Raw genomic sequence first — 19,241 nt, forward strand, 5'->3', positions numbered from 1 at the left:
GGTGTTCCGTTGTGTCCAGTAATTAGTCGGTACCATCCAGTGCTTAGTTTTTTCATTTTCCAGCTGATATCGGACTGTAGCCAAAACTTAGCCACTACAACACGCGGTTTGTAGCTGCCTGCTATTTCAAAGCTTGAGGATATTGAAGATCCAGCGTCAGAAATGGGAAGATGGGGGATATAAAGGGAGTTGTACGTGGCTCGTTTAGTGGAATAATTTGTTGGAGGAAAATAATGCCAGAGGAAATCCACTGCAACGGGAACAGGCTGAGAACAGAGGCAGCGATTCGGCACAAGGTAAGTCAATACGTGTGTGTTGATGTGCGTTTATGTTATATGGAGTATGAAATAATTTTTAGGCAACTCCTTAGTTTTTGTTTATGTGACAGTTATATAAAATACATTTAACATGCAGTCGGAGCGATACTGAGCACGGTAATTTAAAAACAGCCGAGAGCAGCAACGCTCCAAACCACACAAGAAGTCAGTCAGATTAAGGTCCAAAACCTTCGCTTTACAGCCGTTTAAGTGGCACCGACCCACATAAAAAACCCACAGAACAAATGGTGCAAATCACGTATTTCGCGAATCCCGAATATATGATTAACTACCTTTGCTGTTTCATCATTATTATCCACGTTAGAGTGATTTTTTCCACTTGGCTGCTATAATCTGTTCTTGTGTTAGACAAAGTAATTTCTCTTTTTTTCCCTCTGAGATTCTGCTTAGAAAATAAGGTTATGAAGTTGCATCCTCCTGCTGCTTTTTGTTTTTAAAATGGTTAACGGTTACTGTGGGCAAATCCAGCAAGGACCAAGTGAAAAACTCCATCTCTAACACAGAGTGACCTGTGCACCGGAAGCAGGCTAAGTGGGAAAAAAATGCGAAGTGCTAAAACGGAAGTCCGTGGCATATACCCCATTACAGCGAGGAAAACGAATGTGGCGTAGATTGACGGTGTTCGCCTCTAGATTTTGTTTATGGTAGCTAGGAGACGAAAAGGCTCTGGGCAGAGCCAAAAACAATGTGAGATGGACGCAGGGAATATGGATTATCGAACCAAGTGGAAATATTTACTCTAATAAGGATTATGACCACGAAACAGCAAAGGTAGGACTGGATTTATGCTTTTAGCTTCGTGAAATTAGCTTTTTTTTCTTCTTTAGCTGCTGGTTCAGTGAGTTTTGCACGTAGCGTGGTGACTCTGGTATTGTTGGAAACGGCAGAGCTTCGGCTTTACTCTGATAAATAGTTTGTGGGCATTGGGCCTCGTTGCTCTTTCACTGTTGCTTTTTTACCGGGTATGCCTCGTTAGCCTCGTTAGCATCTAATTACGTTTCTTTTTATCAAGTTGCTTCGTGTTCAAGCCGGGTGTTGTTGAGGTAGAAAATATTGTTTCTATCATTTAGAAGAGCTTTTCCCCGATCCGTGGATATGCAATATGCCTATATTTTTAAATGTATAACATGTGTTTTCAACCGATCTTGTTGCGGCAAGCGCCGAGGACCCTCTCGCGACAGACAGGTTTTAATAGCTTGTTTTTTTTTTTTTGTTGTTTGTTTGTTTGTTTTAATATCTAAGTTTTTACATCTTAATATATGTAATGATAGTTTAGATTCTGTGTGAGACTTATTTGTCACAGAATATAGCGGAGGACAAGCAAGATTTTAATCTAGATACAACAGTAACGGCCAAAAGCGACAACTTGTAATCATTTCGTTGAGCTGAAAATTTCTTTTTGTTTTATTGTTTTGCCATCTTATTTTCAGAACAACAACCAACATGCTTGTGCAACATGTGCAAAAAAATCTGAGAATTTTGGAGCAAACAGACATCAAAAGAAATACAAACTCTTCTGCAGAAGAGAAACACTTCTTCTGCAGAAGACAAATATGAATTTGATGATCTAGTTTGAAGAAACTATTGCAGATAAAAATCCAGTGAGCTGACTTGTACCCTGACTAAACAAAGTGTATTACGACTGCAAATCTCCTTGGGATCAGATACAGAAAAGTGTCTAAAGTCTGGAGATAAACTGTGCTTTAAAACCTGCACACAGGGTTCCACAAGAAAATGATAGATCTGGTTCAGCCTCGTTTCTCTACTGATGACTGTTAGCATTCTGAACTGCAGGTTTCTGTCTTCTTAGAGTAAAGCTTTACTTCATGGAGTCACACATGGTGGATCCAGGCATCCACAATGTGGATGCAACTTTATCAAAGATGCAGTTACAGCGACCTGACAAAAGACAGCAAGCACCGGATGAGAAAGTGTTTGGGTGTTGAGGCAGTGATGGAAAAATATTCTGTAGGAAATGTTTTTTGACCTCATCTAGAAGACATTCCCTGTGGTAATAAATTCAGTTTTATTCATAATGACCAGCTGGAGCTGAAGATGTGATTCCGTTTGACATCATTTTTTAATATTTATACTTTGCTGTCTACCTCAGCGAAACACAGCTTCATTTCATCTTTAATATCTGCACTCCTCACACAGAACTGATGTCTTCATGTTCACCATCAGAGTCTGAGTGAGTCATTCAAACAGGAACACAACGCATTTGCATTTTTCCACATTATTCAAGTTATGTTTAGAGTCATAATGTTCCATAGACTGTGAGAACGGGTTCATGCAGAATCAAAGCTATACTGACTTTCTGCCAGAGTAGCAGGAAGTCAATGTAGTCTTTTAGACTAAGACTAAGACTAACTCAGGTTAAAATATAAATGTTTACTTTGTTTACCTGATAAAGACAAAATGAAAGTAGTTATGTGAATGATTATTAGTTAATGCCCTTTGATAATAGATAAATTTAATTAATTAATTAATTAACTTATTTCTTTATAGAGTTTATTAATCATTCTCTATATATTTTTATGTACTTGTTTGGTCTTTTGCATTTGCATTTAAACAAAACTGTACTGTTCGAAATGTTTTGAGTTTATAGTCCCGTTTTAATAATTAATTGTCTATAAGATTCAATGTTTTCTTTGCTTATTTTCGTCGTGTATTATATTATCTATATTAATTTGGATTTTATTTATTTGCTACATACAAATAAATGTTGTAATTTATTTGTATGTAAGGTTTGCTTTTCCTTTATTTAGTCATTTATTTTCATTAGTTTTTAATTTGTCATTTAATCATTAACTCAAATTTATACAAACAAAGTTGTACAACACGATTTGTGTTAATTTTGTGTCATAATTATTGTTGAGAAAATAAATTTAAAATAAGCTAGTTTTAAAACTTAACATGTCTTGATTCAAATGGCCTAATTGTGGTTTTGAAATTTAGTAATGTATTCTGGCCTATTGACCTTTATTTTACCTGTAGTTCCAGCAGATGGTTTGCTAGGATCGTTTGAACTGCCTTTTGTCTGTGGGAAAACAATACAGTGGAAGTTGTAGCTTTTCACACTCATCTGTGAAAGGACGTAAACACGGCAGGGGTTTCTGGCTTGAGAGAGGGTCAGAGATAGCTCCTGGTTGGAGGAGCAAAGATACGCCTTATTTGAATAAATTAAAGATAAGAATACGCCTTTTACTATAAAACTTTCTACACAGAAGTGACAAATCAGATTTGCTCTTGCAATTCTCCAAAGATGTCTTTGCACGTCTTTGCTTTTCTTCCTTTCCTTCTTTTCCAAGTCTGTCAGGTAAATGAATGTATGTCTCCGTTGTTCTGCAGTTTCTGGTGTAAGTTTGTGCATTGTCTTACTTCTAAGTTTATGCATTGTCTTATATTGGATACTCTGTAATTCTGTGACATCAACACACATTGTTGTTTTCCTTGTGGCCACACGTGGCCCGCCGAGAGGACCTGGGATCCAGAGGAAGAGAGAGCCAAACTTTTTTCCAAAGTTAACTATTTAGAAATGTCTTCCTTAAAATTATCTAGTTGTTTCATGTATTATATAGTTCTAGTCTATTTTGTCAAATTGTTTATTTGGTTATTTTGAGAATGTTTTTTCTCTTTTTTCAGAAAGAGCTCTTTTTATTTTGCATTTTGATGTTTTATTTTTGGTCATTTGCTAATGCAAATAGAGTTTTTTTTTTCTTTATTTGAATTAGTCTGTTGCAAATAATAAACAAATTGTTCATAGATTTAAAGGTCAACTATTACAATGACATCTCTACTGTCAATGATTTGGACCATGGGAGGAAATAAGATAAATGTTATCAGATTGTAGGATTTCCCCTTTTATGTTGGTGGGATTGACTAAATTGTGTTTTTGTGTTCAGATTATTAAAAGCAATTGTTCAAGATACTTTAATTTGGATATTAGAACATAACATGATGGTCATTGAAACGTGTAACATGACCTTCGTGAGCATTTGTTAACTAAGTTGGTCCACTTTGTCATTGTGCTAAACAAAACTTCCCAGAGTTTTGCTCTCAGATTCAGTATCATTCTTAATTCTAGCAAAACCTTTGAGTGCTCTCTAGAGCCAGTGAGTGTGGTTGAAAATACCTGAAACACACACAAATTCAAAGAAGACTTAACACACTTTGTCATGCTACGTAACCCCTGCAGGGAGTATATTATATCAGAAGGAATAAAAATACTACTGGTTTCATTATTAGTTAGATCGGCTGTGATGAATGAAAGGATTTTTCTTGTTTCTGTCCTCCACTGGCTCTCTCACTACCACTGAGTCACATATTTACTCTGACCATCTAAACATGTTTGACCTCTGGTGGAGATTTAGCTCCTCCACAACTTTAGAGCCTTGTGCATTTGGTCCACTTTACCCCAAACCAGATGAAATCCTGTTCCTCTGGGCTCTAAAAGTTCACATTCATGAAAACAAGAGGACCCCAAAGGAGGGCAACACAAACAGAGAGAGAGAGAGAGTCAAGAGTTATTTACAAAAACTGGACAGTATGAAGAAAAATTGAACGCTTGAGGCTGAATTACAAAAACTGCTTTTTGACTCCATGAGGTGAAAGTAAAAATGTTATCCCATCTTTGATGGCCTTCATCTGCTGCATTAAATTGCGATCCATTCGTTACATTTACGGCACTGATGAGCTCTGATTTCTCAACACAGCTCATCGTCACACTTCCGAGCAGCAGACAGATGATTTTCTAGTTATAATCTGTTTATGCAAAGTGGACATTTTTAATGAGCTTTATGTTTTAAAAAATGGTCTAAAGATCTTTTAGGCCATATCAGATTTACAGTTTTCCTCAGTCGCTTTGGAACATTTTTCAGAACAGATTTGAAAGGTTCAAAACTACTCGCTCAATATCATTGTGCCAAAGAGAAGAAAAGGAGGAAGAGGTGTGAGGCCGTGGCGGAGGAGTTAGGAGGCAAAACAGATGAAGAGGCAGGAGAGGCTGACGACATAATGCCAGTTTCCATCGCTTCAACATCATTACGATATGGTTGGTGACCCACAAGACACCCTACTCCTCATTTCTTAAACCCACTGAGGAATTTTTCTCAGCATATTCATTGAGACATATGGTTACTTTTGATGACGTAAGAATTTTGACAAAGAGACTTTGTTTTGCAGGTAATCCATGGCGTTTTGATGTTTGTACCAATTGTTTTGAGACTCACTGTACTCACTGTTTTGTAAGTTTCGAGGACGATTTGAAAAATCCAACGAAGCAACTGAGAAAATCTGTAATCAACCAAGGAGGACAGGAAACTGGATGTTAACTGGATTGAAGCACTATAGTGGGATCTTCCAGAAGCTGTGCAGAAACAAATGTTGCCAGATTCAATCAACAAGCAATTTCTCTGATAAGCTCTGGTAACATAGAAGACAATAACTACTTGGAGATTTTTCTGCTGAATGTTGCCTGTAAGCTCTTGCATTGTGGTGTGAACTTTCTTTTTGTTTATTATTATATTTGTTTAGTTCCGATATTAATGTTTATTACTTACTAAATAGTAATAACACATAGGCAGATTTAGTTTCATTCCAAAAAGCAGCACTCCTTCTGTGAGCCGCAACACTGATGTCATCTTAAAATGAAAATCCCACAATTTATCTTCTGCCCTCTCTGCTTTCCCCTTCACACACACACACACTAAATTTTGAACACCTTTTTGCAAAATAAATTGATTTTACATTACGAGCTGACTCATAAACAACCAAGGTCCATTTTCCACCATGAGGTCCAATTCCTCCCCTCCCCCCTTTTCTCTCCTCTTTTACTTTTTCTCGCCCAAACACTTGAATCCCTGCAGATTTTCTGAATGGCACTGTATGTGCCCTTCATGTGCGTGCATAAATAACCATTCTGCAAGTTCTCTATGGTTTTGCTCTTCCACAAACATGTTTATGTAAGAGGAGTTGTCATGGAGATGGACAGATCCATGACAACATGTTTTTTAGCTTTCACATAGTCTACTCTCATTTAATCAGAGTCAGAACAGGAATATTTAGTGATTCACCATATCTGTGATAGATTTATATGATTTATTCTTGTTTTTAGTGTCATTTTCTAAATTATTTGGTTAATCCCCTATTGGTTAATTCAACAAATGATGTTATAAAGAGATAAAAAATAAATAAATAATAGAACACTATTTAAAAACCAATTTCTTTTGGGTTCCTGAATGAGAATCTCTGTTTTACTCTTTTTCTATTGATACGTTTCTCTTTTTTCTCAAGTATACTTGTTCATTATTAGCCTGGTACACTTTGCTTAGTACAGAGTCTTTGGGCTGTAGCCTATGGCTGTAGCCTGTTAAGAAACGATTGGTTCCTGGAGGTGTGGACTTTGTTGCGGGCAGACGACTACAGTTCTAAAACGGCGAAGAAAATCGACGTCATCGTTCACAACTTCTCTTTCAGTTCGCTGATTGGCCTGGTCAAAAAATCGTTCGGAGATAATCCGAGGCTGGGGGAGAATGTAGAATGTGCTGGAAGCAACATTTTCTTTTCTTTGCTCAAGGAGGCTAGTAGATTATGAGTGTCCAAAGTTTTTCTGGAGACCATTTGTGATACTTCTAGGATTTTTATGCAAACCCATAGATGACATGTTTGCAGGTTATTGCTATTACTGTGATATGTTCTCCCTTCTGATAGACTCTAGGGGGCGTGGCTAAGCAGGGAACCGGTGGCACACCTGAATTTAATCACTTCCTGCATATAATGAGCAGTCAGACGAGCCTATCTGTTTGAATGTTGAACCACAGCGGTCGCATCAAACTACTTGTCTCTTGGAGCAGTGTTTTTATGCCAAGTCTTTCAGGGGTTCAGTTTTCAAAACATTGTGCACACAGCTCCCCCTGCTGGACAAAGACGGTTTAACATCCAGAGACATGACGGGTAAAATGTTTCTTTAACACACTGAAGGCTTTTTTTTTTTTTTTTTTTTGTGGTTGTGTAGACATGAAAACTACGGAAAATTAAGCGAAATCAATTAATCTTAATAAATGCTATTCATGGTTTGTTCATTCATATTGTGCAGAATTTATTAATAAATTTGTCAAAGACTTAATGACCTACAAGGACAAAGTTTAGGTAAGGTCAATTAAATAAAATTGAGTTGTATTTGTTGTTTTTTTTTTCCTAGACAGAAGTGATTTTGTTGTCCTTGTTTAGATGTTTTTACCTCACTGAGTGTAAACCACACGATGCCAGTGTTGCGTAAGGTCTTAACTGGTGGCAAAATTCTTTAGATGAATATGGGTTTTGAAAAAGAAAATATTTTTTTTAGATAAATAAGACAAACTAAACGAATGAATATGGAAAACATAATATTTCTATCACTGCAAAATCTTTAACAAAAACGGGACAAAATGTGTTGGTTAGCTGTAGTGAGCTACTTTTATCACAAGATGGCACCAACGACGCATCAAATTCCACGCATTTATCCTCATCAGCCGTGAAAATGTAATCATGTAAAAATCTTTTACGTTTCAAGTAAGACGTTTTGAAAGGCATTTAAAAATTGCTAGACAAATCGATCTTCTTTGGCTTCTAACATTTTAGCTCTAACACATTTTGATTTGCATAAATTTGGGTACATTTTAAATTAAAATATTCTGATCTTTAGATTCTACAATTATGTAAGTCTAAATATTGCTGAACAAAAACACAAAACGGATTCAATGCTGTCATCATTGAATTAGCAGTGATGAAACCACAAGTTGAGTTAGAAAGTTTTAATGACCTCTTAAAGCCACTGGGTAACACTAATAATGAGTTTATTCAAAAGGCAAAGTGAAAATCAAACATGCAAATAACCCAGCAGCTCATCAGGAGTGCTCTGATTTACTGCAACAATCACATGTTGGTTCTTGTGTGGGTGCAGAGAAAATCTGTTGATTGGTAATGATTAGAAATGAACAGAGCGCGGAAAGAAATATTAAAGGGAGAGCAGCAGGAGAATGGCGACAGCAGCTTCCCAGGGACGAGGAGATTCCCTGAGAAAGCAGGCAGCCGTGCTTCCTTGAAAATCAAAACTGCTTCAGATGTCATTATCGCAAGGATAAATAACAGGAAAAACACCTTAATTTCATATAAATATTTTCTAAAGCTTGTAAGTCCTGAATATCATATTGTCTAACCTACAAGTAAAATAATGAATACCTAACGTTTATTTTTAGAAAACAACTTCCATGCACTTTTAACCGTAAATGAACTTAAAAATACAGCAATTATAAATCTTTATTTAGTTTTTCATCATTTTAGCACTAGAGGCAAGAGGCTCTGACAGTGTTTTGTGGACAGAGAGAGGACGATCAGGAGTTGACAGATGGAGGAAACTCAGCAGCAGAAGGACGACTGAGTGGTGGAGAGCAAAATGATGAGTAGCAAATGATCTGGTTATGTGGGTGACACGTCGAGGTGACAACTCGGGGGGTGACACTTCAGGATAACACCTCGAGGTGACATAGCGGGATGACATGGATGAAGAGAAGGGAGAAAAAAAACACTCCATGCTCAAAAAAAATAAAAAAATCAAGTCTTCAGGCTCTGAAGAGACTGCTGCTGTGACACGTGCAGAAACAAAATGTTTACATTTCTCCACCGAGTCTGCGCTTCACCGAATCCTGAGGACTTGAGAAGGGGTAGGTGTCTTATTGTAGGATGGTGGAAGGAGATAAATCATCTGCAGAAGAACCCTGCTCCAATCTGTCAAGGAGTTGGATGAACCTTGAGATTTACAAACTTCACCTACGATCAGGAAATATGGAACACGATCAGATGAACGAGATCATTAAAACAGATTGATGGACCACTTTTATTTGCCTGGGGATCATTTTGCACCTTCTGGTGGTAGCTCATTTCTGGCTTCTGAAAGAGTTTCAAGTTGGGGCTATGAAAATAAAATTATACCTACTAAATAAAACATAATTTTTTACTCATGGACTGTAGCCTTCATCCTCCAGGGTTGCACTGCTAAATACGCTTAACTCAGTCTTTCACACCTGATCTCTGCTTTGTGTCAACATTTGACTCACATAGTGCCAGAAAAGTTGAATGTTACACGAGATCAAGCAAAAATTACATTTTATATCAAAAGAAATATCTGACATTTGAAGGGTATGTGTATGATCTGTCACTCCTTCAAAGGAATGAGTGTTCCTATACAGCTTTTTACTTCCACTCAACTTTCTATGAATATGCTTTTTTTTGGACAATGTTTTAAATGCAGAGTTAGAATAAAAATGTTTAGAAAATCCAATTTAAAGTCAATTTAAATCTAAAGCCAGAAAGATTTTTTTTTCATTAGTCTGAGAACAATCAAAGCGCTTGTGTGTGCGTTTTGGGTAACATAGATATTTTCCACATACCCACTGACCTTGCTGATGGTGGTGAGTGAAACTTTCTTTCATCTCAGCACCAGACACACAATGCTTCTGCTGCTGCAGCCTTGGAGGCGTGCTGCCTGCTGGGTAAGTGCTGTTGTCAGGGCAGCTTCATCTCAGTGTTGGACGCCTCCCTACAGCCAGCAGCAAACCAGACTCCTGCTGCATGGCTTCACTCAGTCATATGAGAGAGCTCTAGCTGCAGTGACGCTTGGCTGTGGACACGCCATCATGCACATGGAAGATATCGCTTTGAATTGTCTTATTCCTGTGTTTAGGGAATATTCAGAAATTTACAGAAAACGTAATTTATGTGGGGTGATTCTGTCGCATTTGGTCTGTTCCAGTGTGTGCCAATTTATGAATAAAGATGTGCTCAATCCTCTTGTAGTTATAAATCTGTGAACCTGGCATTTGCAATATTACTAATTTCATGAATTTGAAAATGACTCCTTATTCAAATTGTCACGGCATTGTCAGTGAAATATTTCACAAAAAATTGTGAAATTCTTTAAAAACGCAAAAAAAGACATCAGGGTGATGCTTTCAGTCTGTCCTGGTGAAGAAGAGGCAGCTGCATGAGCTGAAAAGTGATGATGTGGATTGACTGGTTCATCAACCCCATCCCCAGGTTAAAAAGATGATCATTTAAGGAATAAGATCATGGGTGCAAGGAGCTGAAATTAGCTTCCTGAATAGGTGGGCTGGGAGCTGAGCTCCCAATTTTCCACAAAGTATTGCTGAAATCTGGTCTTGTTTTTATAAACCAAATGTTGTGTGTTGTATTGGATGCATCTTTACCAATTCTTCACATGCAGTTGATGTTACCCCGGTACATAAGAAAAATATATGTTTTTTTTTTTGTTTTTTTTTAATCGTGGTTCTTCAGTGCAGCAATTTCTCTATTCTCCTATTTTTTATATTAAATTAGATTTTTTTTTTCAGTTACTTTTTTCACATTTCCTGCTGTTAGTTTTGCTTCCTGTTGCTAGCAGGAAGCAAGATTGTAACTAACCTGGTCTGTATTACTGACGATCTTCCTCTTTATAAAGTCTGACTCCTCTCTGTGGTCGTGGTTTAGTTTCTGTCTGTAGAATAGCTTTTTTTCTGCAAGTAGGAGCTCTTATTTAGTCAATTTCATTTCCTCCCTTTTTTTCTTCCCTGCGTCAAGGTTAATGAGTGAGTTCACCTTTTGCTTTCTCCCTTTATCCTTCAGTCTTGCTGAGGTTGCTCTACCTTCAGACTCTCACTCATCACTAGGCTGAGCAGAAGTGGTCTTCAGTTTTCTAACATGCCAGGCCATGCAGAGAACTTTATACGGTTAGCTAATTAAACTAAAAAATATATCTTTAAATGAATGTTTTGAATGAATATACACAATGATCTATTGAATGAAACAACCCACATGAAAACAGATAGCAAACATATAAATGCAAATGTTCCTGCTATCTGTCTGTCTTCTAAGCTTTGCCAATATTTTAGACATTTTCTCTTGATTTTTGCTGAGTTTCCCTTCCTTTATTCAATCCCAGTCTCTGTGTGACTAAACTAAAATAAGTAATTTATCTCAATTAAACAAATTTGTTTCACTCTATTATAAACGGAAACTGGCTTATCCATTTTTTGTCTTTATTCATTGATGTGGATTTTTTTTCCTTCAAGATGCCCATTTTTGAACATCTGTCTCTCACTTCTAGGACCACACTTCAGTCTAAAAGTCCAGAGATAAGAAAGTGGAATAAAGAATGTTCCCAATCTGCTGATATTTTTTGCTTTACCACCTCTTGAGAAATGAATAGATCAGGTTGTTTAAAGAAATAATAAGAAATATTATTTAACCTTAGTTTTAACATATACAATTACCAAGCTTCTACTATAGTTTTTGGTTTTCTTGTCCCCCCCCCCCCTCTCCTCCAATCCCGTTCTGACTACCCCTTAAAAACTTTGTGGATGTGCCCCTGCTCAATAACCGATTAATCAGGTTATTAATCGGTAATTAATAACCTGATTCCCTGTAAGCTCCCATGGTCGATCAGTCACAGATCAGCGTGCATCAGTCCCTTTGCTATTTCTGTGCATCCCGTTACGCCGCCAGGAGTTGTGCGCAGCTCCCCGGACGTGCTCGCGTCGCACCGCGCCTCCCCCTCCTCTTCTCCCGTTCTCCCTCTCTCACTCGTTCCCTCCCTCCAAAGGTGACCGGGGAGTCGCGCTCCGTGCCCGTTATTTACCGTGCCGAAGTTGAAGCGGAACCTGACGCAGATCAGCTGATGGAGGTTCTCTGCTTGGCGTGCAGCTCCTCTCTCCATCCTTCCCCTCTGCAGGTGAATCGTTCCTCACATGTTCGTCTCTGCGCTGCCGCGCTCTTCTTCGCCGGGGCTTCGTCTTCATCCAAAGTCATGTCCCCCCTGACGCTCAGATGTTGGTGAAAGGACGCGCATGCGTTGATTTATTTTGGAATACTAATTTTGCCTCCTAAGTTGCGTCCCTGCGAGGATCCAATGTGGAAGCCGCTGGCCGCATCAGAGTTGCCAGCAATGTGGATTACAGTCTGCAGCGTGTCTCTGCTCATCACTGTGGTCTGCGGTGCGCAAAGGTGAGATCTGACAGCAGCACCTCTGATTCCACACAGGCCTGAGCTTGTTTTAAGTAAATCTGAACTGGAAATGCTTTCTCTGCTCCCCTCCCAATCTTTTAGCGCAAACGAACCCAGCAACATGTCCTACGTGAAAGCGACTGTTGACAAGTTGCTGAAGGGCTATGACATCCGTCTGCGGCCTGATTTTGGAGGTAAACTGCAGCCGGTTGCCATGTGGGGCTCAGCGGGGCTGCTGCGCCGCCTCCTAACGCTCTGCTGTCTCCACAGGAGCTCCGGTGGATGTGGGAATGCGCATAGACATCGCCAGCATTGACATGGTGTCTGAAGTCAACATGGTAAGTTTGAAAGCAGCGCAGAGTGGAAATGTGTGTTTTGCTTTGGTGCAGCGTTGCTCCTGAAGGAACTCCCCTCACGGCCCCCCATTTTCCCCCCCTCCCAAAAAACAAAAAAAAAAAAAACAATTCCCCCCCTCCTTTTCCCCCTCCTCGTCTTCCTCCTGCTTTTCCCTTCAGCACCGTGATGAGATCCGCAATGTGTCAGCCCCAATCCGCATGCATCAAGTCCTTCCCCGCGGTGTCACAGCCGGCGGTGGCTGAGAATTAACAAGGCAGGCAGCTGAGAGGCTGCTTAGTGATTCCACACACGATCTGCGGCCTCAGCGCGGCGTGTGGGACAGAGAAGGTGATCAGAACCGTACAGACGGGGTGGGGGGTAAAAAAATAAATACGAATCTTTTTTTTTTTTTTTTTTTCTGTGCGTGCTCTGCTTGTTTTTAGCCTCAGCGCAGTAATTGCATAACGGCTGTCAGACAGCGGGGCTGCGAGTCTGTCTGCAGAATATGATGTGACCACTTCATACAGAGCATGAGTACAGCGCTGCCAAGGTGCACAGAGGCTGAGAGAGTCTGACAGATTCACACGTTTCCCCTCCCCACGCACTCTGACATAAACACACTTTGACTGCTGCATGTTTGACTGAATGGAGATGTAACCCAAACACACTCACGCACACACGCACACACACGCAGAGTTGAAATGAGGGTGAATCGGACAAAAGTTTGAAGTTAAAGCTGATGGGCTGGTTTATTGAACCTTTCTTCTAAGGTTGTACCACTGATGTTGACCAAATGACTTGAAAGGATAAAACAATGAAAAGTGGCAGGCTTCATAGTTTATCTAAACGAACCTGAAGTAACACTGTCATAACTGTGCAAATGCCTTTTGCTTTTTTGCATACTTCTCACCTTAGTTCTACTTACACTCCACATATTTATGTACGCATCTTCAACCCATCTAGGCGTGATGAAGAAGTCTCACTAAATTTCAAGTCTAGTATCTGAAAAATGGAATACAATTTGAGCAATTCCAAATGAAGGTGGTTTTGAATCTCTCATGTAACAACCAAAGCAATGCTACTGATCTGTCCTGGTGAAAACCAGCCCCTTGTTCGAAGTTATCGGGTCTGAACCCTTGGCACTTGAGAAATTATTGCTTCCTCTATTGAAGTTTTAAATGTTACTCAACTGCTAATATTTGCCTCTGACATGTAAGGCGCCACTTCAACGCTACAAAACTTACTGAAAATTGCCTGCAGTTTAAACAACCATTGTCCACCGTGAAGCTGAACCAGATGGCTGTTAATGTTATTTCAATGTTTGGAGGCGTGGCAAATGTGGACTGGTTGGCTTTGTTCACTTCCTCCACTGGTTGACAACAGTGAGCCAAATAACCATGTAAGATGGTTCTAACACCACCACACTGCATGTCACCCATACGATTACAATAGTAATGCAGTACCAAGTAAGTATTGTCAATTGATAAAATCTCTTTAAAGGAAGCTATGCGGATTACATTAAGTTATCAATGTTACAGCAGTTCCTCATACTGAGCAAGTGTCAGTAGAAAGCAGCAAACCCCTTTCAAGCACTTTGAAAGCACTTTGAATTGCCTTGTTGTTGAAAATGTGCTATATAAATAAAATTACCTTACCTTGCCTTACCTTTCAACATTAGCAAACCTTCATTCATTTGAGTATTTAAGATGTTAAAAAAAACAAAAAAACTGGTGACTAAAACTCATAGTTCAGGAGAACTTTCTAAGTTCTGAGTACAAAGAGCAGTAGATGCTCCAGTAATATCTAGGAGTAAAGTTATCCTATCCTACCCCAATAATTAACACATGTGGACAATAGGAACATTGTTAATGTTCTCAAACCCTGCCCTCTGATAGTTTAAGCAGCTGTTACCTGACTGGTTTGAAAGAATTAGTAACTTCAGTAGTGCTTTGATAGCTCCCAATATTTTCCATTTTCAGCTTTGAATTCAGAATTCCAAATTAAAGGCAGCAACTGTTGACTGAATTTCCCTCCTAAGTGGAGATGTTGACTTAGAAAAAGAGACCTCCAAACCCCAAATAGCTGCTTCGGGGTTTAATGTGTAAAATTCAGTAATAAACGGTTTATTTGCTCTGCTGCCAGTTTGAGTCTCATTATATCATCACGCTCACAGTGCTGTCTAACCTTAGTTAGTGAACATCTTGTTTGAATGCATAAAAAGCAGAGTAATGTGCTATTACTTGTTTATGCTGCTAATCGTTGCCAACTCCATCAACACCTTATGCTGATTTTCTGACTTGCAACTGCAAAACTGTTGTGTGATTCACTTCCACAACTGATGCAGACGTGAGACTGTGAGTGGTTTTTACAGTCTAACTTTGGAACGAAGAGCTCTAACCTTGATTTTTAGAGCTTTTTATTGCTTGTTTTTGCAAAAAACTAGACTGTTTTCTGTTTTCCAACCTAAAAGGTTTTGGAGAGGAAAAGGGAGCATGGCTTGTACAAGAAGATATGGGACAGACGTTCCTTTTGCTAAACTTTCTCTATCCTTTGTCTGTCCTTCTCTATTTATCCCCTGGGTTTGTGATCCGGCGCCCTGCCAGGCTGCTGACAATAGAGACGAACAGTCAAGGGAACCTCATGGAGATAACTTATGTCGGCTGTTAGTCTTCCATGATTCTGCCTCCTGTACCCCAGCTGGAAGTTCTCCTAAATATCTTTTAATGAGTCTGGAAAAGTGGCTTTGTAATCTAATTTTATCTAATCTGATTTCAGGGTTTTCTTGGATGCATCTCTTTAGATTTATTTATTTTTTTTCTCCTGGGAATAACCCGTTAAGAGGAGGATCAGGAACTCCGAAGGAACTAGAGTGCTGTGAAAATTTATTTACATACTTTTTCTGTTTGTGGTTGTTATGTTTAAATTTTAAGATCACCAAAAAAATGTCCGTTTCAAATTTGAGTAAGCCTTGATACAGAAAGGATTTTTGAATTTTTGATGCTTTAATTCATTAAGGGGGAAAAAAAAGTTTAAACCAGTCGGGCCCTATTTGAAAAAGTAATTGCGCCACCGTTCATGGGAATGACTTCCATCATGTGTTTGAGATAACTGGCTGTGTGTTTTTTGCATTTCTGTAGATTAATTTTGAGCCACTCATCTTTGCAGAAGACTCGAGAGTAAATTTTGACTATGCCACACCACATGATTATTTTACTCATTGTGCTTTTCTTTTCCTGAGCCTTTCAGAGGTGAACTTGCTGGTATAGTTCAGACCATTGTCCTGAGGCATTACCCAAGCACTGTTGAGATTAAGGTCCTGTAATGATGGTCGAACAATCTGGTGTAGGAACTAGAGAGCATAAATCATGGTTCCATAGTTTACTGAAAACTGTTTCAATGTGAAGACAAAAAGCAGCTCCTGACTATAATATTACCCTGAAACACTTGCAAGTTTTTGAGATGTTGAAGTCTCACCCAAGGATGCAATTTTTACACTTTCTTTCTTTCTTTCTTTCTTTCTTTCTTTCTTTCTTTCTTTCTTTCTTTCTTTCTTTCTTTCTTTCTTTCTTTCTTTCTTTCTTTCTTTCTTNTTCTTTCTTTCTTTCTTTCTTTCTTTCTTTCTTTCTTTCTTTCTTTCTTTCTTTCTTTCTTTCTTTCTTTCTTTCTTTCTTTCTTTCTTTCTTTTACTTTTGGTGCACCATAAAGTTTTCCCAGGCTGGAAGACATGCACAGTCTCTCCAGTGAGTTCTCAGTTTGAGCCATCCCTGTGTCTGTTTTTTGTAGAAAGGTGCAAGGAAAGATACCGATTTCAGTTCAAAAATACTTTATTGATTCCAGAGAGCAATTAAATTAAAATAAAATACATCCAGAGTGCAGCTGGGTCCTAAACCCTAAAAGAAAACTCCTTTTTATACCTACATGAAAGCAGCCACATGTTTCCTTCAGTTAAAAGATTGCTAAACTTGTGAACAGATGGGGTGCTTCAGTTTTATTTTTAACAGAAAAGAAATGTGAAGAAGGTAGTTTTATCTAACCTTCTCTGTCCTTCGTACATTTCGAAGAACTTCAGCAGGCTTATTACTTCAGGCTTTTGGAACAAAAGACTTTGTAGTTTTTGTATTTTATCTCATGCTAGATCTGTTAAAATTTTTCTTCGATTCATGCAAGCTGAAACAGTGATTCACAATTCTTTGCAAGTCTTGATTTACTCATCATCACTTTGACTCTGGTGCACAAATATGGAAATGAGCTACAGTCAGTTTCAGCTCACGGAGGCTTAAAGAGTCTCGGTGGCGAGTTCTAGCAGCTACTGCCCGGCCCAGCCACGAAACCAGGATTCATTAATTCATCCTGCTGCAATTGTGTGGGCTTTTAACGCTGTTTAAATTCACATTTGCACCTACTAAGGCTGTGATATCACAGTAGTTTCTGCACGTCTAACACCACCGCTGCTGTGCGAGTTAGAACAAACCGTGAGTGAAACTGAAGTGTTCGTCAGAAGATGTTCAGATAGGAAGAGTTGGGTTTGAATCCGATTCTGTTATGGTTCGTACCGGGCAGAAATCCAGTTTGTAAATATTGTATTACGCATTGCTACAAAATAAATTTAAAACATTTAATTTGTTTCATAATTCAGGAAAAAAATATATATATATATATTTCCAACAGTTTTTGATGGGTGAGAAGAAATGAGCTCTTCCTACCTGTGTTTACTTGTATGCAGCTAAACTGTGTTTGTTTACTTCAAAATGGGATCTTCACACCTAAATTGCTCATGCCATCCTTTTTCTGTCACCAGTAAGCAGCCAACCATTCATCTGACATATCCTCATTAAAGTAGCATAATTTTCTTCATGAAAACAATCTGTTCTGTCAGTACTAAAAGACACTGCCAAACGGTCTGTTTCCAGAGCTCATAGCTATATAAGGTAGTGCTTCGCTGTTTTAACAGGTGTGGTTCAAAATGTTTATTGTTTTTTCTAACAGGTTTTAAGATCATTTTCCCAAGATCAATTTCTTTCTTTCTTCCATGATTTGTTCGTTTTCTGGTTCCAAAATATTGTGATATATCCTTTGTGATGGAAAAAATGAATGTGAAGAAATATGACTTGCCTAATAGCACTTAAGATTTTATTTTATTTTGCTTTAGCACTCTTTAACTTATACTTGGCTTCTCATGCACTTATTTGGTGGTTACACCTCATCACTTGTTCAGCCGAAGGTCAGCAGGGAAAGAGGTGGAAGGTTCAGTCCCTGGCCTCGCCGTGATTTAACCTTTCTTGGCAGTCTCAGGTTATGCATGTCTAAAATAGGAGGTCTAATAATCCTCTAATAAACTCACTTCACTCTTAGACCTAATATGTCTGGATTTGACGCTACGTCTGCAGTTAATGCAGATCTCATTTCCACAAAACAAAACTCAGCAGGTAAGAGATGTTCAAGGAGAGTTTGGGAGAATTTGTTTCAGTTCATTCCTCATTTAGGAAAATGAGTACAATTCAAAAAAGAAAAAAAACAAATACGTGGACAAGTAGTCTTTTTTTGTTGTTTTGTTTTCCCTCTTCCTTATTTTCACTAATAACTTTACAGATGAATCCTTTAACATATGGACAAAGGACAAAGCAGCTTACTCAGCGATCCCTGAGGACACGTCTCATGTCATTTTGAGACAAATCAAGCAGTCTCGTCCCTGACACTGACGCGACCCCGGTGGACAGGGCCTGTACCAGTCGTGAGGCACAAGTGGACCTGGCAGTTAGTGAACAGATTACAGGCGGGTTTTCAGATCATTGTCAGATCTCTGCTGGTCTAAGTCATCAGACATGGTGTGCTGTCAGAAGAGAGGGCAGCTGGGGAGGTAAAATAACAGTGATGCAGCGTGATGTTTGCCTAAGAGTGATGAAATGTGGCACCCTGTGGGGGGTACAGGACTTAAGAAAAAGACATGAGCATGCAAATGTGTTTTAGGCTTGCAAAGGCATGTGCATGCAAACATTTTGGTCCAGCCATGTAGATTCGGTGTGAAAAGCTAAAGAGTCTGGGAATACATTGCAACTCTCCGTCTAATCTCAGTTCTCAGATGTATTATTGTCACCAGTTTCACATATTTAATTCATTAATGTCTTATTTTCAGAGATGTGTGTGTGTGTGTGTGTGTGTGTGTGTGTTTCAGATATGTGAGTGAAATACAGTGATATGTATTTTAATACACATCGCTGTTTTTGTCATTAAAAGATTTTGGACAGTTTTGCAACCCGTTTATCATTTTAATCCACACCATATGAAGATTTTTTTATTTTTTGCTAGTGCTGAGGAAAATAATTATCATCCAGGAGGATTTAGTGTGTTCTTGTTGTTTTGGCTGCTGTGTGAAATGACGAAATATCCTCTGGCAGAAAACCTCATCCAAGATGCTTTAGGAGGCTTGCGTCTGAAAAAAAAATCGATGCAATCAGCACATGGCCAATAGAAAACTTGTTAGCTGCTAATGAAAATTACATTAAGTCAGGATCAAATTCCCACTTTTACTGC

At 38.7% G+C, this 19,241-nt stretch overlaps 1 protein-coding gene and 1 long non-coding RNA gene across 2 annotated transcripts in view; one reads left to right on the forward strand and one right to left on the reverse strand.

The window, feature by feature from the left end:
• Positions 1-8,628: 8,628 nt before the first annotated feature.
• On the reverse strand, positions 8,629-11,855 carry LOC107836373 (uncharacterized). The gene is made up of 2 exons (XR_001662256.1): positions 11,786-11,855; positions 8,629-9,146 (listed from the first exon to the last, which is right to left on the reverse strand). It is a non-coding gene; the product is annotated as an uncharacterized LOC107836373 (long non-coding RNA).
• An 88-nt stretch (positions 11,856-11,943) lies between these two features.
• Positions 11,944-19,241, forward strand: part of gabrb1 (gamma-aminobutyric acid type A receptor subunit beta1) — a 41,276-nt gene continuing 33,978 nt past the window's right edge. Inside the window, exons 1-3 of the mRNA XM_016672002.1 lie at positions 11,944-12,374; positions 12,477-12,568; positions 12,645-12,712. Of these exons, the coding sequence (XP_016527488.1) occupies positions 12,280-12,374; positions 12,477-12,568; positions 12,645-12,712 (255 nt within the window). The 5' untranslated portion in view covers positions 11,944-12,279. The remainder of the gene's footprint in view (positions 12,375-12,476; positions 12,569-12,644; positions 12,713-19,241) is intronic.

Source organism: Poecilia formosa, unplaced genomic scaffold (genome assembly GCF_000485575.1).
Source record: "Poecilia formosa unplaced genomic scaffold, Poecilia_formosa-5.1.2 Scaffold54, whole genome shotgun sequence".
Classification (NCBI taxonomy): Eukaryota; Metazoa; Chordata; class Actinopteri; order Cyprinodontiformes; family Poeciliidae; genus Poecilia; species Poecilia formosa.